The sequence below is a fragment of the Gopherus evgoodei genome, chromosome 3 (genome assembly GCF_007399415.2).
Source record: "Gopherus evgoodei ecotype Sinaloan lineage chromosome 3, rGopEvg1_v1.p, whole genome shotgun sequence".
Taxonomy (NCBI): domain Eukaryota; kingdom Metazoa; phylum Chordata; order Testudines; family Testudinidae; genus Gopherus; species Gopherus evgoodei.
Window position 1 is genome coordinate 186825334 of NC_044324.1, and position 25688 is coordinate 186851021.

General features: G+C 42.1%; 1 protein-coding gene across 1 annotated transcript in view; it reads right to left on the bottom strand.

The window, feature by feature from the left end:
- Nucleotides 1-5456: 5456 nt before the first annotated feature.
- The window catches only part of LRPPRC (leucine rich pentatricopeptide repeat containing), a 164957-nt gene continuing 144725 nt past the window's right edge, over nt 5457-25688 (bottom strand). Inside the window, exons 33-38 of the mRNA XM_030557665.1 lie at nt 23469-23608; nt 23192-23307; nt 19918-19992; nt 18585-18669; nt 7985-8127; nt 5457-6216 (exon numbers count right to left, since the gene is read on the bottom strand). Coding sequence (XP_030413525.1) covers nt 6148-6216; nt 7985-8127; nt 18585-18669; nt 19918-19992; nt 23192-23307; nt 23469-23608 — 628 coding nt within the window. The 3' untranslated portion in view covers nt 5457-6147. The remainder of the gene's footprint in view (nt 6217-7984; nt 8128-18584; nt 18670-19917; nt 19993-23191; nt 23308-23468; nt 23609-25688) is intronic.

Genomic DNA, 25688 nt, shown 5'->3' on the forward strand with positions numbered 1-25688 from the left:
AGATGAAGTGAGGAAAAATGCAGTAGCCCCACATCCCATCCACACCTGCCCCTATGAAACTGTCACAGAGTAGAGTTCCAGGCAGTTCATGGGGTATTTATCTCCTGCTCCACCAAATTCTGCCCTTCTCCTTGTTCAGGAGAACAGCACAAGTTCTTCATCCAGAGGACACTCACCAGCTGTAGAGCATTAGGCAAGATTTGGGTCACATTTTGTTGCTGCTTTTTAAGCTTCTCGGCAACACTGGGATGCAAATATTGAGTATGTGCTTGGAAGGGGTGTGAGATGGGCTTAGGATGGGTGAGGCAGAAAAATACGAATAGGTCAAAAATAAATTAACAAAACACTAAGTAGTTCCAGGAGTGCAGCAGGATATTTCATCCAAATTAAGTGTTAAAGATTGGAGACAAAAATGTAATATGGTTCATTTACATGAATTCAAGATGGCTGCCTTCTTTTTGAAGAGTGACCCCAGATACAAAGAGCTAGAGATGTCTCAGTAGAGGGTGACTGAAGCTACAGTACACCTAGGTCCACACACATACAAACTAGAAGTTTTAGTCTACAGGGAAACCTTTTTGCCAGTAAGCTTAAAAACTAACCACACTAAGGCCTGGTCTTCACTAGGGGTGGAGTGTGTGGGGGAAATTGATCTAAGTATGTCGACTTCAGCTACATTATTCATCATGGTGTCTTCACCGTGGTGAGTGGACTGCTGCTGCTGCCCATCGACTCCACCTGCACCTCTCGCAGCAGTGGAGTACAGGAGTTGATGGGAGAGCACTCGGGGATCAATTTATCACAATCCGGTGGGTAGTGTATGTGGTTTATAGCATGGAAGGTCACTGTCAGTCATCTCCTCTACTCAGACAGCAGTTTTTCTATCAGACATCTCAACTCCAGTCAAGGTATAATGTTATGCATATTGATAAATGTACTCACAATTTGCTTTCTACAGTAACAATGTCAGATCTTTTCATATCAGTCTTTCCTCAGTTTTCCATGGAGCCCCTGCAGAAGAGATCTATGGACACTTACAGTATATTGTACTTGTACTAAAATCTTGCAGAATTCCAGTGACCCAGTCGCCTCAGGCAAGTTATATTCTTTTCCATTTTGAATGAGTAAGTAAAATGTTATGGTCAGTGTGACAGAGTAAGTTTTATGTCTGGACTGGTAAATTAACCTGGCAAGGTTGCCATTCTGTATTTCATCATTTTGTAGGTATTTCATTTTGAATATACAAAACTAATGAAACTGCCAACATATTTCGCAAAGAAATTTAAATTTTCTAACCTGTATTTCTTTATGCTTCAAATGGTTGTTTCTTAGGCATATATATGTAAAACCAACACAAAGATGAACTGCTTTGTAATTTCATGCATACTGTAGGAAAGCTGAACCTTTCGAGCACAACACTGATTTGGATTGAGAAGATGACATCCACACCAGATAGAAAAACATCAAATTCCTCTGAGTAATAATTCCTTAATTGCACCCACTACGTTTACTTGGAAGGAAAACCAAAATTTCGTAACAACAATCATTAGAAGCAGTGGGCCTGGGCCTGCCTGTTCTTAATGATCCCTCTTTTCAGTCCTCCAGGTTCTGCAATGGGCTACTGTGGGTCAAGAGGCTCTAGAGCCCCCTGCACACCTCACCCTGACTGAGCAACATCGGCCTTGGTCTACCGACCTGGTACTGATGTCACAAAAATCCTAGTATTGTTTCCTCCCCTAATGCTCACGCTGTGGCTCTCTCGAATGTTGAATTGGCTCACCACCAAAATGCAGCCGCCAGTCATGAGCTGATTGGGCCATACCAATCTGCAGCTACCCCAAATGCAGAGACAGTTTCAGAGCTGGAGGACCTCTTACTTTGAGTACACTAAACTATATGCTTTGCTAACAGATGGCCTATAGGCTGGCCATCTCCAGTTGTGATCGTAAAGCAGAGAATGGTATGTTACAATGTACAGGGACCCAAGTGATGCTATCAAGTCATGGAAATGTTTGACCTGTACATACAAATACAGAATTAGTACCAGTTAATTCTAAACCCTACCCAATGAGATGTTCTAAGCCCCTGTTGAAAGAAAATTGGTTCAGTGGAACAGAGAATTAAGGGGAGTCTTACCATTCCATGAGATTTAAACTACCAGATTGATTGAGGGTCCAATTCCAGGAAGGATCTGGGACCTGTGAGCCAAGTGTGGGTTCCACCACCTCTGTCTACAGCTGAACATCACTGTCACTTTCTCCATCAACTCCAGCAGCTGGGTGTGTAGCAGCTTGCTCTGTGGGTGTGTTCAGCTTGCTTCAAATGATGGCCCAGACTTCAAAATGTACAGGTTTATCCTTCATTTATGCTGTTATGACTTCACTTGCTGGAACACAAAACTATGAAATTGAGGGAGGTTTGTAAGATGACCTCTAAAATAAGAGCTGTGGCATTACAGAAAGGGTTGCAAACTAGCAGACCGAGTCTTCAATTATGTTGATATTATACTGACATATATTTACTGTAGCTGTAGCTTTAGAAATGAAAAATGTCTTCATTTTAAAATGAGATAAACTAAATACTTAGCCTTGCTTGCAGACAGGCACCCAACCATTGAGCTGTGATTGAAATTTCAGCTATTAATGCAGTTATCTTGATGATACACAAGCACTAGCTGCCAGATACTTAGAACTAACTGGGTATAGTATATTGAACTGTATATTCTGTCTGTTTCCAACATGAGGCCCTCTACATCCATCACAATCTGGTTGCCAGAATCTATCCCCTCCCTATCCAAACAGCACAAATGTCCTTAAAAGCCTATACAATTACTTGCAGAATCCCGAAATAAAAAAACTTGGTTAAAAAGAAGAAAACCAGCTAATTCTGCAAAAAATATACTTCCCTATCATATTACTTTGCACTTAAAATCTAGGAAATGAATAATTAACGATATCATAAATGCACACTGCCAGCAAAAGAAACTTATTAATCTTGCCAGGTATAACACAATGCTTATTTTAATCACATTCATGACGTTAGCTTTCCCAGCATAGTATTCTTTTATCTATAAATTCGAAGTATAAACAAAGAAAATTAACTATGGAAGTACCATTTCCACAATGAAATCAAGTTGAGTTTTGCACTTGAAGCACATATTCACCCATTTTGTGCATGAAGAATGCACGTTATACTCCCCCAAAATTATATAATGCATTACAGCTTATCCTTCCGCAATTTATGCTTTGAGTATAGGATGAATTTTCTGTGAGTTTACAATTAAATTGATTAGTTTGAGTTAAAATTAATTAAAAATTTATCCTTTACAGAATTTGAATGTCAGACTTTTCTCCTGAATAATCTAAATATTAATGCAGGCGCGCAAGGTGTCTTAAAGTTAGAACTCACCAAAACCTTTTCCATAAGATACATTTAAGCAATTTTTTATGATTAATGTTCACTTTCCCATTATTTTTCATTCACGTAAGTTTCTTCTTCAGTGAGACTGATCAATATTGTACTTCAGAAAATTCCACATAGAATTACCCTCTTTCAAAATGACTGCCTCTCCTTTATCATCAATAAGACTGAGGTCATACTTTACCCACAGTTAGGTGGGCAGTTTGAGATGACCATTTGTTCTCAGTAGGACTGAGGCCACAGGCTGCTCTTTAACACAGACGGGTGCTGGCCTCATTTTCACTGGAAATAATCGGAGGCAGTGCCCTTTTGTAAAAGGGCACCTTAAAATGAAGATAGTGTTGGTCTTGATCCCGAGATCAACGAGAGATGGCAGTCAATTCTGAATTGCATCAACCTCTGCTGTAAAGTAAACCTGTTGCACCAGATCTACTGAAGAAGAGGGATGCCTACGCATGTGGTGAGGGAGAGGGGGACTGGTGCATGCCACATACAGGGGGATGTGCAAGAAATGAGGAATTTGGAGGACAGGCTGTAGAGATGAACTCAGGTGTGTACACTGTGGTTTTACACTGCTCTGGCAATGCAAAGCACTGTAAGCACAGCTTAATGGTCCCATATGCGCCAACTGCTTTGTACTGCTCCAGAGCATACTGGTATACGTAAATTACTACTCGTTTTTAACTGTCTAAAGTTCGTACTTGATATAATTAGAATCATTTGCCCTATAGTAACACTATGGGGGGAACCTAATGTATCTAACATTCAATTTCATCCATTGGCACAATGGTGTCTGTATTTTAAACAGCAGTTACCTGATAGTAGCCTCACCCCATCAGCTGATACTATGCACAACCTTGGTGCAAGATGTTATCATGTTATATATCCCTAACAGTCAAAGAGAGAGATTGTTCATTTATTACTGGATGATTATTTTTAATGCTACGAATAAACCTTGCACTGGGAATCTGCATTTTACAATATTTATGGACAAAGGTTAAATAGATCTCGCTCCAGCTTCAAGATAGAAGCTCTATTTCTATTTGTTAGCAAATGTGCTTTGTTAACTCGATATGGGTATTTAAAACAATGGCATAATAATTCTACATTTTTAAAGATTGCTTGGGATAAGGCCCATCAGACATATAGTTTTGCATTGTCTTTTTCTTCTTGCACTTCTATAGCACCTTCCAGCCAAAGATCCCGAAATGTTTAACTATGAATTCAGCTTTACACTATCCTCTCTTTTCTCAAAGAGGTGTAACCTTCATCACACCAAATTGAGAACTGAGGCACTAGGGGGGTTTAGTGACTTGTCTAAGATTTCTCAGTAAGTCATTGGCAGCCCATATGTCAAGCCTGTCAGTTCCAGGCCTTAACTCTGAGGCCATACGGAGGCCACTATGTATTTTACTTTACACCAGTATTGTTTTCTATCTGAAGTGCATTTGCTAGTGGTATTTGGAAAATAAAAAAGACTCACCCATATGCCATCAGTCATCCATTGAGAGCTATTCCATTCTGTACACAGACACACTTTGTGCCATATGGAATACTCACAGGCAGAAATTTTTGGTTTTTCTTTGCTTATTCACAACGGTAAAAGGTATGTTTTATTCTCTATGCCTTCTTTCCCTTTAGTAGCTAACAACACAATGCTTATTTTTAACATCTTGGGATTTTGCACTGTTAACCATGAGATTTGGATGTGCAAATTGCTACAAACACTTATGCAAATAAAACACATACCTCAGTCTTCTGGCAAGTTACCAATATCACCCTTGCACTGGAAGTGACGGCCACTCCCCTCCATTGCTTTATTAGACATCTCTGTCCTTAATTTTCACACAGCATGGAATTAAGTGGACTAGTAGCAGTAGCAACATGTAGTTATGAAATGGCTTGCAGCACAACATGGCTCATTCACCAGTGTAAGAGGTAGAAATATTGACCCCACCTCTACCTCTACCACCCGAGTGGTTAGCATGAAGAGGAATATTTAAGGCATGTAGAACATACTTAAGGAGAAACAAAACTGAAATGTGTGCAGTTTTATTTGATCTACACAGTAGGTACAAATTAACTGAAAATAAAGTGGACTTAAAAAAACAAAAATAAAAAAAATTCACAGAACATTGTCCAGAGACCCAGCAAAGGAAGGAAAAGGCACCATAGAGCAGTTATAGGTAGGTATTACCAAGCAGCTTCTACCTTTCCACAAATGTATAGAGTGTATATTTACTAAAGAATATATTTGTGAACTTTGATGTACAGCTTCACACTGCAGTGGACATCAGAATGACAATTTCTTTCAGCCTGATCCAAAGCTCACTGAAGTCAATGGAAAGGCTCACTGATCTCCCTGGGCTTTGGATCAGGGCCATACTGAAAGGTGAGTTACATATAGGGTATTTACAGTAAACTTCAGTGGACCCAGGAGCCAGAGTGTAGTCAGCTTTCACCAGGTAAAACATAAAAAAATGACAGCGATAAGTGACTGTTCTACTGTTGAGTCAGCAGCTCTATAGGAGTAAACAGTATTTCCACTAATAAATGCATGTCTCAGTTACAGTTTAGTCTCTGAAGGCCGGATTTAAACACAAACTATGCTTGAGTAAATTATATTACATGAAGTAATTACATATTCAATTCTGTTTTATTTTTTCTAACAATATTAAATACATTCAACATCTTTCATAGTCACAAACAACCAAAGCATGAAAATATTTATTCAGCATGTGAGGAGATTTCTTGCCTTTCTTGTTTCAATTTATTGGCGTAGAAATGGAAGGACTCCTATAAATAGAGGAGAGGGAGAAAAAAATCAATATTCTTGCACTGAAAGTTACTAATTGTAAATAAACCCCCACACTTCCTGCGAAAAGCCAAATCTATTTATTGTTATATGCTATGCACTAGTTATCCTAAGTCAAGGTTTATAGAATAATTTAAGGAAAATACTTATGTTGAGTAAAAGAGTAAAGAAAATTTTTGCATGAAATGCTTAAGAAAATACCATCAAAAATGTTCACTTATATAAAAATCAAGATATTTCCCAACCTCAACCTGCAACTGTGTGTTTGAGAATAAATGAATAAAATAAAGAAAGCATCTCAGAAGCATCAAGTCATATTAAATGAGAAAACAAATAAGAAAATAGAGGGGAGGAACACTGAAATAGGAATTCCACTAGCTTGAGAGGAACCGCCCCCCATCTTCACTGCTCGTAAGGAGGTTAAAAAAAGGTATTAAGCGATATCATGTGTTAAAATTAAACTAAAGAACCCCAAATGAGGTTTAAACTACAGTAAGCTATGTAAAACTGCTCCTAGAAAATGCACATCTTCCTTTGAACCTCTAGGGCAGTTTAGTGCAAGTATCTCGAGGCAGCATTTAGCCCTTAATCCAGTTTACAAAACTGAAAAAGGAAGGAGAAAACAGTTTCTTATTACTACATACTGTAAAGAAAAACATACAGAGAAATTGTATGTACCAAAGTCTTATAAAAAAGGCAGAAAAAATGGATTAAAAAAAATGGCTGGAAACAGCAACTAATCAAAAATATGTACTCTAAGCAGCATAGATCAAGGGATGGAAAGCATCTTAATTCTTCAGACTCTGGTATTTGTACACCATGCGTGGGGATATGGCCCATTGCTTAATTTTATTCAGCCCACGGTAAGTCTTGACGCCGTGGGCCGGAAACCCCAAGCCTGGGTGCCCTCCTACAGGGCTGCACCATTGGTTTGCCTCACTGCAGGTGGCAAGCCCTGGACTTCGGCGCTCCCCACCTGTGTGGTTGGAGCCGCAAGCACCGGCTCCCAGCCATGGGAAGGAAGTCCCAAGACTCGCCCCTCACCCGCGGGGCTAGAACCGTAAGTGCCAACTCCCTCCTGTGGGGCTGTGTGTGGCCAGTGATTGATTTTTATTGCGGGTCATTGGCCTGTGACAGAAAAAAGGTCCCCCAAGCCTGTCGTAGACTGTCTGGCAAAAGAATGCACTGGAGGAAACATTTTCACTCTCCCCAAAACAGTTTCATGCATCTGTTGCCCTCAAGAAAGAGGCATTTATAAAGGGGCAAAACTACGTATTTTTATTAGTAAAGCCAGTAAGAGTTAAGCTGCAATGGGAAAATTAATTCTACAGCTTTAAAATCCCATCATACTATTGCAATATAAAATAACGTACATTAGAAATAAAGCAATTACCGGACACTAAAATCCTTTAATTGCTATTGCAATACACATTCTAAAAATAATTTTAAATTGAAACACTGAGGTAAATGCCCCTAGGATATTTGATAAACTCACACCTGTAGATGAATGCCGATAAGGATCCTGTACTTTAAATACAAAAAGCCTCAGAAGGTTCTCTTCTCCCATAAATCAAACCCGATGTAGATTAATACTGTACCTACAAAACTCAGCACTTCATACATTGACTCCTTTGAGGGTTCTCCATGGAGATATAATCCCTATGTATTTAAGTATGCAACTTCTTTTATTAACATGGAACATATACAAGTCTGTGGAGCTATTTCTTTTTAATCAGAAAAAACACTCACAGGGGGTTCAGTGAACGGGACAGGCTCTCCTGCATTCTTCAGCAGAACTGCCAAACGTTTTAGAAATATCTCATCTGTGTGAATATTCTCAGCCTTCATTTTCTCAAACAGAGTTTTCGCAGAAACAACATCGTTGTCTAATGCTAAGGGAAAAAAATAAAAGTTACAGCAGATGTCTAAACAGTCTCTCTTCAGCTGTACACTTCATGACAAATAGACTTCTAGTTTCCTTTAACTCTTAAGGCCAATTCGATCATCACAATACTGATAAAAAAACAAATCCAGTCCACAAAGCAATTTTCTTTTCTCTTTCGCAATGAGGCTGGATGACAGATTCCTTTGGCGTTTGCTAGATAGAGATAGGAGCTGCACATTGAGAAGGAAAACATTCTAAGGCCTGAGATGTTTAGGCTACATCTACATTATAAGCTAAAGGGTGTGATTCCCGGCTTGGGTAGGCATACCTGTGCCAGATCTCCTTGAGCTGACATGCTAAAAATAGTAGAGTAGCCAGAGTAATATGGCCATCCCGCTTACAAACCCACCTGAACCCTGTGGGTGCATACTCAGCACAACTAGTGCATGCCGACACTGCTCATGCTATCCCAGCTACACTATGTTTAGCATGCTAGCTTGAGGACAGCCAGTGCATGTCTACACAAGCTAGCAATTATACCCCTACCTCATAGCATAGATGTAGCCATAGAGCCAATGACCTCTTACTGGAGTCAATGATAGAGACCAATTGTATTGCAGTTCAGATCAGTGAATCCTAGGTCTGTGGACTGCAGACTCATTTTCCCTTTCAAATAATCATGGCATGATCCAGAACTCTGTGCTGAGCTTGTTGCTCACTTTGAAAATTACCTACTTGGAAATCCCTTTTGCACAAAATGCACAAAAATCTGTATTCACACGGGCATCACGTCACGTTCAGATGTTAAAGCGGTACCATCTGCAAAGAGGGATAAACTCCAGTCTCTTCAGCTCCAAAGATACAAATCTCTATAGCTCTAACTAAAGGAGACTCTCCATTTGCTGTCATCATAGCAGCAGCAATGTTTTTCTTCTGTGGGTCAGTCATTAGAAGGGAATGATTCATTAGCACAACAGATAGTGTGTGTTGGTGTAAGGAGAACACAGAACTTTTAGAAAACTTGTTGGAACACTCCCATTCCACAATATCCCCAATACATTTCTCTATATTTTTTCCAAACAGGTTTTTCCTTCAATGTAGGTCCATTCCATCTTACCAACCAGGAGCAAATCTCTTCTTGAGATGTTAACCTTCAAGAAAGAGACTGATTTAAAGCCTAACTGTTGTGGAGATTGTCAATATTTCTCTAGATACACCTCTACCCCAATATAATGTGACCTGATATAACATGAATTTGCATATAATGCAGTAAAGCAGTGCTCGGGGCGGGGGGCTGCACACACTGGTGGATCTCAGCAAGTTCAATATAACACGGTATCACCTATAACGTAGTAAGATTTTTTGGCTCCTGAGGACAGCATTATATCGGGTAGAGGTGTATAGAATACATGGCTCATCATCTGCTCAGCCTCTAGCTAACAGATTTCTTACAAACATGAAACTCCACTCACCTCTTGCTAATGGAAGGAAATAGCTTCCTTCCAAAATACAAGTAGAAGCAGAAAGAAAGTGGTCTCTGCTCATTTGCTCCTCCCGCAGCCTACATCTTTGGGTCCACCTCCGTCCTCCTGCCCATGATTAACTTTGCTACTATCCAAAGCCTTCCCCAGGCAGCATGAAGTTGAAATGATCCTTGACAATTCTGCTGCTGTCAACAGGGTTCTAATAGCAGTAAAACTGTCCAGTTCTGTTATGTTAATTTTGCTGCTGGTTGGTGAACGCAGAAGCAGCAGAAGAATTGCAGCTGGCCTTTCTGTAGGCTCAGGAAGACCTTGCTGTAGTGGTTAAATTTTGTTCACCTTTGGAAGTTATCTTAAGAATCATAAATGTTACAAACCTCATTTAAAAAAAAAAAAGAAATCTTAAGTTCTGTAGAATCTGATAGTTTAGACCCTACATTCACCACGGAAAAACTTCCCACTTACACCTGGTGAGTGGGAGGCTACAGAACCTGCACAATGTGACGGTTTAATGAAAGTATAATAGAATTGTTAACTTCTCATTTCTTTAAACTAGAAGTATCTATTGTATGAAAAACAAAAATGAGAAAGATCTAAAACCTGGATTATGTTCAATGGACCACACAACTGAGATTTCACTTGATAATTCTCCATTCTTGAAAGAAAAGCAGTTTGAAGGAATTTTTTTGCCACATTCAAGAATCCAGTCCCAGAGGAGGATCACATTTCAGATAACAAAAGAGTGAACGCCCCCTTACTTGTTCACAGTTGGAGATGTCTGCAATAGTCAATCCTCACTTTCCTTTCAGAATAGAAAATAATTCCTCTGTGGGAAGACGTGGTCTGTGTTCCTACCACAAGCCTGCAAAACTCTCAGGAAAGTATTTGCCTTAGTACAAAATTGACTTGCCCACAATTTATCATGATGACCGCCAGTAACAGAAAGCTAATGATATTTTATTTGCCCAATAAACAATTACTCTGCCTACAGATGGATGAGCAATTCGGATTCAGGGAAGGCTAGAGAATGTCAATAATGTTAAGGTCAAATTCAGCAAAGTTTGAACCACCTTCTGCAGAATGATTTGTCAAAAGGGTCCCTAAAAAGAAAGGTAGATACCCAGACAAACAAAAAAGGACATTTTGTAGGACAAAGAATTCAGATCTTTTAGATTACATGTAAGAAGTCACCATCTGGATGTGACTTACTTGTTAAAAAATCTTTGAACATTTAGAAGTGAGATTTAGCTGCCATATTCATGCCAAAAGACCCTGCCATGGCTTTTGTAGGTAATTCTGTGTTATCTTAGAAGATGACCTCATTTATAACAAAATTATGTGACTAAAACCTGGCTAAATTATTGCTATTTTTTAAGGTTGCTGCACAAATGTGAAGAATCTAAGCTTTCATTTTTTTTAAAAAAGTCATGTTTATAGTCCTTGTATTTACAAACACAGTCTTCCAGATGAAATGAATGATCACTGTCCTCTTTATAACAGCCCTTAACATATATATGTGTATGTATTTGGGGAGAGGGCATGTGCACCCACACTTCTCTCTTCCCCTCACCTCTAAAGTCCCAATAGATATCCAGTAGATCAGATGGGGAAGTGTACCAGGAATCTGCTAAAACTGGTAAACAGAACTAGGCAACTACATGAAGTCCTAAAGGAAGACAAACAGATAGCCATACCAAGTTCACTATCTGATGGGATTTTTATTTGGGAAAACAGGACAGCGAATAGTTGTTTAAAAAGAACAAAAAAACCTCACAATGCTGGTTCATAATGCTACCTTCAGAGCAAGGCAGGTTACTGTGAGCACAGAAAAAACGGTTACCCACCTTTTAGTAACCGTTGTTCTTTGAGATGTGTTGTTCATGTCCATTCAAAGTAGGTGTGTGCATGCTGCGTGCACGCCAGCCGGAAGATTTTCCCTAGCAGCATCCGTAGGGTCGGCCCGGGCGCTCCCTGGAATGGTGCCACCACGGCGCCCTGTAAAGGGGCCTGCCGACCCTCCACTCCCTCAGTTCCTTCTTGCTGGTGCTCTGACAGAGGGGCAGGAGGGTGGGTGTTGGAATGGACATGAACACCACATCTCGAAGAACAACAGTTACTAAATGGTGGGTAACCGTTTTTTCTTCTTCGAGTGGTTGTTCATGTCCATTCAAAGTAGGTGACTCACAAGCCTAACCTTAGGAGGTGGGGTCGGAGATCACTGCTGACTGTAGACCTGCACGCCCGAAGGCTGCGTCATCCCTTGCCTGGTGCGTGATGGCATAGTGAGACGAGAACGTGTGGATGGAAGACCACGTGGCCGCTCTACAAATCTCCTGATCGGAACCTGAGCCAGGAATGCCGCAGAGGAGGCCTGCGCCCTAGTGAAGTGGGCTGTGACCAGAGGGACACGGGTCTTAGCTATTCCTGGATGCAGGTCGCGATCCACGAAGAAATTCGCTGAGAGGAGACCGGGAGCCCCTTCATCCTTTCTGCCACTGCGACGAAGAGCTGGGTCGAGCGTCTGAACGATTTGGTATGCTCTATGTAAAAAGCCAAGGCCCTGCGGACATCCAGGGAGTGTAGCCTCTGCTCTTCGCTGGAGGAATGTGGTTTCGGATAAAATACCGGGAGAAAGATATCTTGGCCCACGTGGAACTGTGAAACGACCTTGGGTAGGAAAGCCGGATGAGGTCTAAGTTGGACCGTGTCCTTGTAGAAGACTGTGTACGGGGGCTCAGACGTTAATGCTGGAAACTCCGACACCAGTCTGGCCGAGGTGATCGCCACCAGGAAGGCGGTTTTGTACGACAGGTACAGCAGGGAGCACGAAGCCAGAGGCTCAGAGGGAGGCCCCGAGAGGACGGAGAGGACCAGATTCAGGTCCCAAGCAGGGGTCTGCTGACGCACATGCGGGAAGAGCCTGTCCATACCCTTGAGGAAAAGCCCAACCAGCGGGTTCGCAAACACCAAGGCACCCCCCTCTCCTGGATGAAAAGCGGATATGGCCACCAAGTGAACTCGAATGGAGGAAAGGGAGAGGCCCAGTTGTCTTAGGTGAAGCAAATAGTCGAGGACAGCGGGAATTGGTACCCCCAGCGGGTCGTGACCCCGCTGACCTGACGATATGGAGAAGCGCCTCCATTTGGCCAGGTAGGTGGCCCTAGTTGACGGTTTTCTGCTACCTAGCAGCACCTGCCTCACCTTCTGGGAGCACTGCAACTCCACTGGATTCAGCCATGGAGCATCCAGGCTGTGAGGTGAAGGGACTCGAGGTTCGGATGGTGGAGGAAGCCCCGGTCCTGCGTGATCAGGTCCAAGAGGAGGGGCAGCGTCAGGGGCGCCTGAACAGACATGTGTAGGAGCGACGTGTATCAGTGCTGGCACAGCCACGCCGGATCTATCAGGATTACTCTGGCGTGATCCCTGTGAATCTTTAAAAGCACCCTGTATATCAGGGGGATCGAAGGGAAGGCGTACAGCAGACCGTCCTCCCACGGTTGTAGGAAGGTGTCCAACAGAGACCCCCGAATGCGGCCCAGGAGGGAGCAGAACCGTCAGCACTTCCTGTTTTCCCTTGAAGCAAACAGGTCTAACCGCGGAAAGCCCCAGACCTGGAAAATTGAGCGCATCTCATCCCATCGGAGGGACCACTCGTGACCCTGGAACGAGCGGCTGAGCATGTCCGCCAAACCGTTCTGCTCCCCAGGAAGGTAGAACACCATCAGGTGAGTGGCATTGTGAACGCAGAAATCCCACAGTGTGAGGGCTTCCCTGCATAGGGGAGAGGAGCGTGAACCCCCGTTTGTTGATATAAAAAACTGCTGCCATGTTGTCTGAAAGGACTGAAACACACCTGCCGGCCAGGTGAGACCGGAAGGTCAAACACGCCAAGCGGATCGCTCTCAGCTCCCTGACATTGATATGCAACTCGAGACCCTTCAGTGACCACAAGCCCTGCGTCCTGAGACGTCCCAGGTGCGCTCCCCAACCTCAATTCGAGGCATTCGTCACCCGGGAGAGGGAGGGCTGCGGGGCAGCAAAGCGGACACCCATGCAGACTTCCCGTGGCTCGAGCCACCACTGCAGTGAGCTCAGCACCAAGCGGGGAACGGATACCACTGAGTCCAGGAGGTCCCTGACTGGGCGATAAACTGTTGCCAACCAGTACTGCAGCGGGTGAAGCCGGAGGCAAACTCGCGCTGTGGTAACCGGGGCACGGTGCAGCCCAAGGATGAGCTCGGAAATTGCACGGAACCTGGACTCCGGCAGGTACGCTTTGGCTTGGGTGGAGTCCAGAACCGCTCTTATGAACTCTATTTGTTGCGTCGGAGACAGGGTGGATTTGGCTTCATTCAAGAAGAGGCCAAGATCGAGAAAGGTCCACCAGATGAACACTATCTGGGTCTCTACCAGCTCCTTGGAGCAGCCCTTTATGAGCCAGTCATCCAGGTAGGGGAATACCTGGATGCCCCATCTGCGCAGGAAGGCCGCCACGACCACCATGCACTTCGTGAAGACCCCGGGAGCAGCTGACAGGCCGAATGGGAGCACCGTGAACTGCAGATGGGCATCGGCCATGACGAACCTGAGGTACCGACGGTGCCGTGGAATTATGGCAATGTGGAAATAGGCGTCCTTTAAGTCGTGGACGGCATACCAATCTCCTGGATCCAGGGAAGGGATAATTGAGGACAGGAAGACCATGCGGAACTTGAGTTTTCGCACAAATTTGTTCAGCCGCCGCAAGTCTAGGATGGGTCTCAGGCCCCCTTTCGCCTTCGGTATTAGGAAATACCGGGAGTAGAAGCCTTCGCCCCTGAGCTCCCGCGGGACTTCTTCTACTGCCCCTGCCTCCGTGAGGGACTTCATTTCTTGAATTAGAAGTTGCTCATGAGATGGGTCCCTGAAGAGGGACAGGAAGGGGGGTTGGTGGGGCAGAAGGGAGAACTAGATAGAATATCCCCTGTCTACCGTGCGGAGCACCCATCTGTCCGACGTGATTCGGGACCAGGCACGGCAGAAGCGGGACAGACGTGACTCAAAGGTAGGGGTGGAAAGATCCAGAGAGTCTCCACTGGTAGGTCGCCCTCAACCTTACCATCAAATAGGGGGCCTAGGACCTGATGGTGTTCTCGACTGACCAGACGCCTGGCCGGAGGGGTGGCGCTGGTGACACCTCCTGCCATTTCTGCCCTGCCTGTGCCCCAGCTCCTGGCAAGTCTATGGCTGGTATGAGCGAGGGGCCACCTGCGGCCTAAACTGTCTGCGCTGGGTCGCAGGGGTATGCAAGCCCAGTGAGCGAAGCGTGGCCCTCGAGTCCTTTAAGCTATGGAGACATTTGTCTGTTTTCTCCAAAAACAGCATCTGCCCCTCGAAGGGGAGGTCTTAAATTGTCTGCTGGACCTCATAGGGCAGGCCCGAGACCTGGAGCCAGACTCCCCGCAGCATGACCAGGCTCGTGGCCAAGGTGCGCGAGGCTGAGTCCGCCGCATCTAAAGTGGCCTGGAGAGAGACTCGAGAGATCAGTTTGCCCTCCTCCACTAGGGCTGAAAACTCTGATCTCGAGTCCTGGGGAAGGAGCTCCGCAACCTATGACATGGCCGAATACGTGTTGTGGCCATATCGACTTACTATTGCCTGTTGGTTGGCAATGCGGAGTTGTAGTCCCCCCCGTGGAGTACACCTTTCTACCAAAGAGCTCAAGTCTTTTTGCGTCCCTGCTCTTCGGTGTTGACCCCTGAAACCCTTGACGCTCCCGCTGGTTAGCTGCATCTACTACCAGGGAGTCCGGGGGAGGGTGGGTGTACAAGTGTTCGTGTAGGGGCCAGTGAGGCTGGTGTTTGCCATAGGGTGCGAAACATATCCGCTATAGACCTTATCAGTGGGAGGGCCACCCTGGATGGCCCTGAGAGAGCCAGAATGTCCACTACAGGGTCCGCATCCACCTTGATTTCCTCCGCTTGGATTGCGAGGCTCTGAGCTGCTCGCCGAAGCAGTTGTTGGAGGATTCGAGTGTCCTCCCAGGATGAGTGTAGCAGCCGTGCCCGAGACCGCCTCGTCCGGGGAGGACGACGAGTAGATTACATGGAGTGGCCCTTCCTCCGGTGCATGTGGCCCCTCGGGGTGCTGCAGCACATGAAATTGAGGTTGCAGTGCCGGTTCCGAGTCTAAATGCGACACAGTGGCCGGTACCGGGGTTGCCAGTGAGTGGCTTGGTGTATCATGCAGTGCCGGCGGAGCCTGAACTGAAGCTACTGCTGGTGCCGCTGCCCGGTTAGGGGGTGCTGAACTTGACAATGGCATACCCCTGCCTGGCGACGGTGCCGGTGGGGGGGCAGCTGCGCTGGGGCCACCGATGTCCAAGACACCGAAGCCAACCGTGATCGAGAACCAAACGCCTGGCCTACCAACTGATAGTAGACCCAGGGAGTCCAAAATGGGTGCTGCGAGGGTGGCTGCCATTGTTACTGCCACTGCGAGTAACGTTGGTGGCTCACCCCCGAAACCGATCTCCTGCTCCGCGACCAGCTGGAGCGATAGGAGTCTGCCTCTGAGTCTGAGGTCTCTGAGTATAAGGACTTGGGGGAAGCAGCGCCCGGTGCCAATAGAGAGCAGTGCGGAGGCGGCGGGGAGCCTCTCATCTGGTCCGGTGCCGCCTTCACAGCGCGGTGCAAGGAGGGAGACGACAGCATGGCCGGCTTGCCTCTAGATTGTACCGGGGCATGGACCACAGTAGGCAACTCCCTACAATGCAGGGAGTCCGGCGCCGGGAGACCCATTAGGTCTGAGGCCACCTCGAACGCCTCCGGCATCGACGGGGGGCGTATGTCTCTGCTGAGGTCCGGGGAATTAGGCGGTGCAGGAGTCGATGGAACCGTCAAGGGCTGTAGCCCAGCCTGTCCGCTTGCACCAGCGGACGGCGTCAGCCTCGGATCCTGGTGGGGTGACCGATCCCTCACCAGCTTCCTTCTCTTGGTGGGCACCGGCGAAGACGAGTGGTGCTGCACTGAGGCCAACTTCCTATGACCCGACTCCATCCGGTGCCGGGTTTTTGATGACTTGGGTTGGGCCCTAAGTCCTGATGCCGGTGCCGGGGCGCTCCGCACTGAGGATGACGTGCTGGGCACCGCCTCGGCCGGTTCTGGGTCCGAGCATGGCCGCAGGGCCGCCTCCATCAGGAGGACTCTAAGTCCTTGAGCCCTGTCCTTAAGAGTTCGCGGGTGGAAGCCTCTACAGATAGAGCACCGGTCCTTTTGGTGGCTCTCTCCGAGGCACTGCAAACACGCAGAGTGCGGGTCACTCTTGGGCATGAATTTCCCACAGTCCTTGCAGAGTTTGAACCCGGTGGACCCAGGCATGCCCCAGCGAGCGACAAAGACTCGGTGGGGGGGATCCCCCCAACTACGAAAACTATATACGAAGATCTACCTAACTAACTATAATGTAACTGAATACTTGGACTAAACAGTAAGGATAGGACACTGCCAACTTGCTACGCAAGAGAAGTTACAGGTAGCCATCACTGGCGGTAAGAAGGAACTGAGGGGGTGGAGTGCGGGCAGGCCCCTTTATAGGGCGCCGTCATGGCGCCACTACAGGGGGCGCCCGGGCCGACCCTACGGACGCTGCTAGGGAAAATTTTCCAGCTGGCATGCACGCAGTGCGCCCATACCTACTTTGAATGGACATGAACAACCACTCGAAGAACATCATCTTTGCTCCAAGCTCTGCAGTGGCTACCCATTTGTTTCCAAGAACTATGGTGTTGGTTATGGGACCATTATTTTTGACTCTTCCCTTATGTATAGGTGACAACAGTTTAGGTTGATTAAAACGCATCTGCTGTCTATTCCTGGAATACCACCTCATAGGACAAAAGGCAGGGAATTTTCAAGCAGGTTGTCATTCACTTATGGAGCTTACTTTCACTGGTGTCTTGCCAGAGTTCGGTGACCTTCAGTGAACAGAAGGCAGCAGAGTTCTGGATGGGGACATGATAAGGTCTACCAACCAGTGAAGGAGGCCACTGAATTGAAGAATCATTGAGGGGTTTGTTTTGTTAGTAACTACATTGTTTTGAATTATATGAGGTTACTAGTGTTGCAGCGATATGTGGCATATTTCCTGCGTGAGAACCTCTACAGTTCCTCTCAATAAAGGTTTTCTGATTTTTTAAAAAACATTATAGTATGATCTGGTAGGGAGAATGGTGGTTGTTTGTCTTTTGATTTTCCATTTTTGACACATTTTGCTGAGAGGTTTATTCCTTTTTGCTTGTACTGTATACTCATGGAGAAGATTCCATTATCTCTCTTTAAATAAAACTGGAGCTCCATGTCACAGTAAGCTAGGCTCAGGACACAGAGGCATGTAAGAGTCTAGCTGTGTGCTGTCAGAGGGGTTGCATGTCCTGGCATTTCAACTTTGGGTATGCTGCAGTCAGGCATCCAAATAAGTGCCAAAGCACTTGTTGTTCCCCACTGACTTCTACAAAAGGAAGAGTTATTCAGCATCTCTGAAAATCAGTTATAGACATACTTCGGCTCCCAAGAGCCTGACTTTAGCACCCATATATACAAATTTTAAAACAACATTCACCGTGTTCATGGTGTGTTTCCAACTAATGAGATCATTTAAGTGTTGCAAACTGTTGCTGGAGTTAATGCGAAAGTTCTCTTCCCTTTCAGGCCATGGAAACAATACTACTGCAGTATCTGCCATTTCCCCAGCAGAGTTCTGGCCAGAGATCCACTAGCCACTCCCCTATCCATGCCATTTGCCAACTACTGTGCTACACTACACATTAATGCATGAGGAGGAAGTGAACTCCTCCTAAGTGGCTCTCCTCAGTGTCTAGGACACCCTGCCCCTCCTGCAAAGCAGAACTTTCTTGAGCTAACTGCTTTTGAGTCTTTCCATGACCCTTCTGAAGACCTCAAGATACACGCCTTACTAAACAGAAACTTCAAATGTAATAAGTTACCGTAACATTTCAGGAGGTAAGAGTATACAATTTCCATATCTGGGAAGTCAGGAACCAGATCTAGCAGTGTCTTGATTTTCTGCCCCTAGGAAATTAAATACATATAACAATGCTTACAATAGGTCTTAAAAAACAGGGCTTAATGGAAACATAAGTACCCAAGTATGTCTGAGTCTTTCAGATGAAATTTATAAGAGGACTGGACTATTCAATTTGACTGCTGATCTTCACATTTCTTTTCATGATTTCACATGCGCATGAAAAATGGGGGACAAAATATTAAAAATAGTTTCCCAAATCCATTATTAGGCTTTTCAAGTCAGTGGGAGTGTTGCCAATGCCTTTGATGGAGCCGGGATTTCACTCCTCCATGTTCAAAAATGCAGAGCAACCATCAGCTCCCATTGGCCCTAGTACTAGCTGTTGGTCAGTTGCCCTCCCCCCCAGACCCCCTTTTTTCTTTTTTAAAAAACAGGTCATTAATTAAGCTACCTAAATATGAATTTAAGAAACTAACTATAGTTTCTAATTTTTGAAACTCTTGCCCTGCAAGTACAAAATAATGATACAAATTAAATAAAATCTATATCTAAAACCAATGAAGTAGTTTCTTTCCTCATGTTTTTTTAATATGTGGACAGAATTCAAATTATGTAGAATCAGGGTGTATGCAAGAATCTGCACACATATGCAAATCATGTATATGTGCATAAAACTGATATGCCCTAATTTGAAACGTGCCCTCTAACACAAACCTCATTATACAGTGATTGGCCTGGTCAATTGGTTTGTGATCTTACAATGAAGCTAACAAATAAGGTCAGATTTTCACAATGGAAAATATGTGCATGCTTACTGTAGTACAGAAAACAGACAGTTATAGTGGACTGAGTAAGAGGAAGTTGCATAAAAATGTGTGAAGTTTGGACTCCCCATTAACGTATTGAGAACAGAGGAATTGTTGAACTAAACAAGAAACAGAATTATAGTATTCTATAAACATCCAGGCACATTTAGTATTCACAATAAAATAAATTGGGTTCCTGATGCGAGTTCTATAGATTAATGATGTACTCTGAAGTTAATGTTAAAATTGTTGATATTTTGGATGGGAAAAAGAAAAAGCAATGTCTGATCAAAGCTAGCTTTGAACATCACAGTAATTAACCTTGTTAGTATGCTTTGGCTCAACTTTATTGCTGAGCTCACAAACCTTCTTGCGACACATTAACAAACAAGTGTTCTAAATTCCAGACTCATCCAAAAGTTGTTATCCAGAACTGATTAAATAAGAATGCTGTTAATATATTTAATTACATTCATGCAAATATACCTGTCCTGGTTTTTGTGAAGATCTAGCAATGAAAGCCATCAGAATTCTCTTTTGTTCAGCTATTCCACCACACCTCTTTAAAAAAAAAAAAAAAGAAAGGAAAAATTAAAACAGCATCAGTGAGTGTACCTTCTTGATAAACAAACTGGCTAAGGTGAATATTTCGAATTAAAAAGGTTCACAATAATACAGTAATATATCATTAGCTAGCAGTAAGGCCTAATAAAAGACCATTAATTAAAAAATACTCCCCAAATGAAAACAAGTGTATGCCATGCCAAGCTTTTGTAAATGCTGTCCTTGGCATAGTAAGCATGAAGTTTATTTAAAAGAAAAAGGAGAAAAAATTAAATGCCTTAACATCCCACAGAAATGAGGCTTAGGTCTGCAAAAGAAAAAGGGGAAAAAAGAAACACTATTCCTCTCCAATTATACTGCCAAGCATTCACAAGTGAGCTAGGGATCATAAGGTTAATTATACATTTAATAAGGTGTCAGGGAGATAACTGCTCGTTTCTTTATAAAAATTAAAACGTACAAAGCAAGTTCTCTTTAAAATATAATTACCTACACTTATGCATACAAAAGGACTGATTTCAATCTCTCTATTTTATAAAAGGCTTTCATTGCAACAGACAGCCAGTGCTTGAGAAAGACAAAAGTTAAACTTAAAAAAAGTTTATGTGACAGACCAGATAAATCAAGTGTCTATACCATCTTAGAAACTACAGTAAAATCAAATATGCAAGACAATATTTTAGTTTATGCTCATTGTAAGTGTCATTATTATACATTTTAAAATACATATTGCTTTTTATAACATTTAAATCATACTACAAATACTAAAATGCACATTAGGAACAAACACACTTTGGGGAGTGTACATACATGCACACATAAAATGAATTTATAATATAAACTGATATTTTAGACATGCGTGACCAATAAATAATTCTCCACTGCATTAAGAATATACTATGTATATAATATTGTTTGACAAGTTCTTGAAGGTCCAGGTGAAAAGGTTATTGTTTGACACATCATTCTATCAAGGAAAGGCAAACTGATGGAACGCTGAAATCCATATAGCCCAAGTGTTCTGTCAAATATTTGCTTTATGATGACAGTGTCAAAGCATTTTGTGGGGAAACTTACAATATTATTGCTACTGGTACATGCCATCTTCACCTACTGTCACTCTGGAAACTCAGTTCTTTTAAGAGGAATAGAACATAGTGGGAATATATTTGCATATCCCCTTCACAGGCTAAGATATCAACACAAATATCTATCTTTTTCAAAAGTTTTATATTTTTTAAAAGGTAAGGATCACCTTCACTTGCAAAATGGTAAATGTAAAAATTACAGTAAAAAGCTTCTCATAGCATATAATTTATGTTGTACCACCATAAAAACTACACTTTTTAAAAAGAGGTCAGTGAAGACCATGTTTAAAAATTATGTCCTCACATGTGTTCCTAATATCATTTTAGATTATTACCTGAAAAAGATTCAAAATTTATGCTGTTGAGTTATTTTTTGCATTCCATACAGTTTGGATAATGTAAAGAAGCTGGTAAATATCACTTTCTTCTTTCCAAATATTAGTACACTACTTGAGCTACAGCATTGTATAGGAGTGTTTAAAGTATAAATGGTTTCCACTGACATTTCCTCTACCCCTAAAGAGTATTTTCTCTTTCACACACTAAATTTAAGGTCTAAACTACCTGATAATGTCCACATTTAACGTCCCCCAACACCCTAAAACATTTTGTGATACATCACCAAAATCTATCCAACAAGCTATTTCTAATATACAGGACAATATGGTCCAATTTTGCAGTAATAAGATTTTACACCTAAAGTACAGATGGAAGTATTACTATGACTTCTGGAAAATTCCAAATAATTTCTGTTTTTTAAATCAACACTCTCTTGCTGTATTTGCAATCCAGCGTGGGAACCTGAAGGTTAAACTAACAACTGATTTGCATTGTTCAATCCAAGAGAAATGCTAATAATTAAATAGTGAAATGTAAAATGGATGTTTAAAATTCTTTCCATTTTAACTGTCTATGATGTTATGATTAATACAAGTGAAGAAATCGGTTTGCTTATGATGTGATTTTTAAGTTGACCATGCCCATTTTAAATAATGCCCAGATACCCAATATATCTGTGCAAACAATAAAAAAAAAAGATGCTTCCACAGTGTGTAATGTGTAAATAATATGCTTACTCCTATAGCAACAACTGTCACTAATGAAATTTCACTATCTTCATTCCTGTTAATAAAATAAATTGTTCCTGAATGTTTAAAAAAAATTAAAAAATATAAAGAGAGAGAATGAATAAAGTGGAGGTTTTCCATTCCTTTTACTGTTTAAAGTACTTAGCAGCTGGTAAAAACCTAAGTGAAAATAGTCCTGTTTACTATCAGAAATTGGTAACAGGCCTCAATTTGACACGGAGTCTACACAAACACAGCAATCTGCAAGATCACTGTGATTGTTTGACTGCCACCTGCTGGGAAGAGACTCCCTGTCTGAGCCTGTTTGTGTATACTGCCAGTGGCAGCTCTTATCACCCACAGTTCTTTCTGCATTTGGCTCAGCTTTATATTTAGCACTGTTAAAATGGCATGAATGCAGTTGTCTCATTCACTGAAGATTGCTAATTTAACTGAGACTGTAGGCCACAGAGACCTGCATTTGTCATTTAATGCGTCTGTGACGCACAAGTGAATAGAAAGCAAATTCAGTTCTTAATAAACCTTGAATAAACCACACAGAATGTTTGCGTATTCAAGTGAGATGCACTTAAAAAGGAAATATTGCCCACTTTTTATTTGCAAACTGTGTAGCTATAGAGATGCATGGTATTTAAAGTATTACAGAAATTAGAGAAATCAAAGGGAAATTGTTCTTTTGCAAGAAGAGATTGCTATATAACTGAGCATTCGTGCAGAACCACTTGCCTAGGACACAAGTTCAAGTGAGATACGAGTTCTCCTTCTCTTGTTTCAGGGCATTTCACATTAGAGGAAAACAAACCATTATTCTTTTCCCACGCTGGAACCTATAAAACTACTAGTCTATAATTTGGGACTATCTACCCAGGCCATGCTACTGCAATTCACATTGTAATTTAGGTGCACTAGCATCAGCACACTCCGTGTACTGCACTCTAACACACATCGACGTTTGATAATTTCTCAATTTACTTATGACAAGCTCGGAACACTACTATTTCTCTCCTGGTATATTATTACCTGTAGTAGAAATCTGGCATCATCCACTCTTCCTGTATCCACATACTGAAGGAAAAGATCTGTGGCAGGTTTGTAAACTCCAAATTGATTGACCAATCGCTCTGCCATGGCACTTACTGCAAAATGACAGGTATGTAAGAAATGTATTTCATTTTAAAAGTCACTTTTAGAAACTTTACTGGCATGATTTTTCTTGAATAAGGCAGGATTTATATGCAATTATGTTTAATAATGTTTCTATTTAACCAGCATATTTATTTCACTACAAATAACTTACGTTTTTCCAAAGCTGGCTCCAGTCTTTCCTCAATCACCTTTCTAAACACATAGGACATACTTGTGATTGGTGAATCAGGATTTTGCATTCCAGAGATAAACAAAGGCTCAATATATTCCACCGCCATATCAAGGTTATTGCTTAAAAAAAAAAAAAAAAAAAAGTGCATTGGCATAGTTCCTAACATTAGAACTCAAACTAAAAGAAGCAGGTACATGAATGTTTTATTTTTCTACATTAATATTACACACAGTAGCAATGTTAAAAGAACCTATGACTCCATTCATGCAGATATTGTAACAACACAAAGTGAAACAAATTTATGGATGAATGGATAAAATCACCAGTAACAATTTTTTTCTGGAATGAACTTTGACCTGTACAAAGCTAAAGAAACTGTGACATAATTTTTTTTAAAATTATTTAAGTATTAAACAAAGATGACTGCTGGTTAGCTACTTAAAAAGGGTGTTCTGCAAACCTAAAAGGTAAAAATAAAACATTAAGGGATGGTATTTGAATAATTAATAAAAAACTCAAGAGTATTTTCTTTATAATATTTAATATTTACCTGAATTTTTCATAGATGTCTTTCTGGATGTGTAAAATGATATTAAATTTAATTTCTTTAGCAGCTTTGTCTATGGTCTGTTTTAACTTAGCAAGGAGTACACTGTAGCATGCTCTAATAAAATCATGGGCGTAAGGTACAGTATTCATAAAATTCCAAGTCTACATTTAGTGTTCTAAAAGTTTAAATGACCATACCTTGCCTCAATCCATTCTAAAAATAATTATAATAATAGAACTGAAAGGACTCTTCAATTTGAACAAAACAAATGTTTAGTCAATTAGAAATACAGCACATTTCAGCATTTATAAGCCACTGAAAACACTTACTTTGAAATCCATCTCACAAAAGAATATTTTCTGATCCATAATAGATATTTAAATATCCATGCATGTCTGTTGTTGCTGAATGCCACAACTTGCTAACTAATTTTTTTTTTAAAAGCAAAGGGCACGAGGTTTTTGCTATTGAAAATCTGAAATCTTTGCATGTAGCCTGCTAGGTTAACATGAAGTTAGTTGTGATAAGAGAAAGAAAACTGATTACACTGTTTTATGCAGTAAATACCTCTGTATAATCTGATCTATCTAGTTCCTGTAATCACTTCAATTTAGGATAAATACATGACAGGGCTTTGACACTCTTCCATGGATAGAACATGGAAATATAGTACAATATCCTATTTAAGAGACCGATCCCACAAAACCGTACTCACACAAGTTCCCATTTCTTATGCAAATAATCAATTCACATCTTGCAGGATTGGGTCCTTAAAGTAAGATTATTTTCAGTCACTAGATATCATACTAACAGGCCTGCTTGGCTCTCCCCACCCAATTTAAATCATCTTGCAGTTCCAAATACCTGAGTTGGGTATTTTTTCTGGGCCTGAATGCCTGAGGCAATCATAAATATCTGCTATGTATTACATATTTCTACAGCTCTCCTGCTGAATTAGGGACAGAGTTAGCTCTATCTTACGAGAGTGGTTTGAAATAAAAAATACAAATAAATAAGAAAATAACAGAATGTGGGATTCCTGAGGACTATTTCCAACTGAGGTAGTTTCAGAAGCTCAAAGTTTAAAAGAAAAATATAAATCCAAGTCAATTCACAGAAACCTATTGAAGTTACATAAACAGGATGAGTGAGCAAAGAACCAACATGAAAGTTAAAATAAAAATGCCAGACCATGGAGCTATAAATCTGAGTCAAAGTGTATGGATGACTTTAGGGGACAAGTAACACAATGGAAATTGTGATCATATAGTAGTATGGCAAATGGATTTTTTTAAAAATACTCTTCTTATAGCTTTTACGTTCATGAAAAATAGATTAGTAGCCACCCGAGAGGCAAGTTATTTAACTAATACCTTTGGAAAGTACACACTCAACCTCTACATTTCATAACTACCTCTGAAATGGCTAGTAGTTTCAGTTCTCCAGTTAGAGCTATAGGTGTCTGGTAAGCTTTCAAGTCCTATTGCACACACACTACACCTAACTCTGGCAAAACCGTAACTGATTAAGTCCCTAATTTTCAGCATTCAGACTTTAATAAACTTTGCATCAGGCCTTAAATGAGCACTATAATATGCACAACAGTTGAGGACAGGAAGTATTACAATCAGCTGAAGCTATGGGGTGAA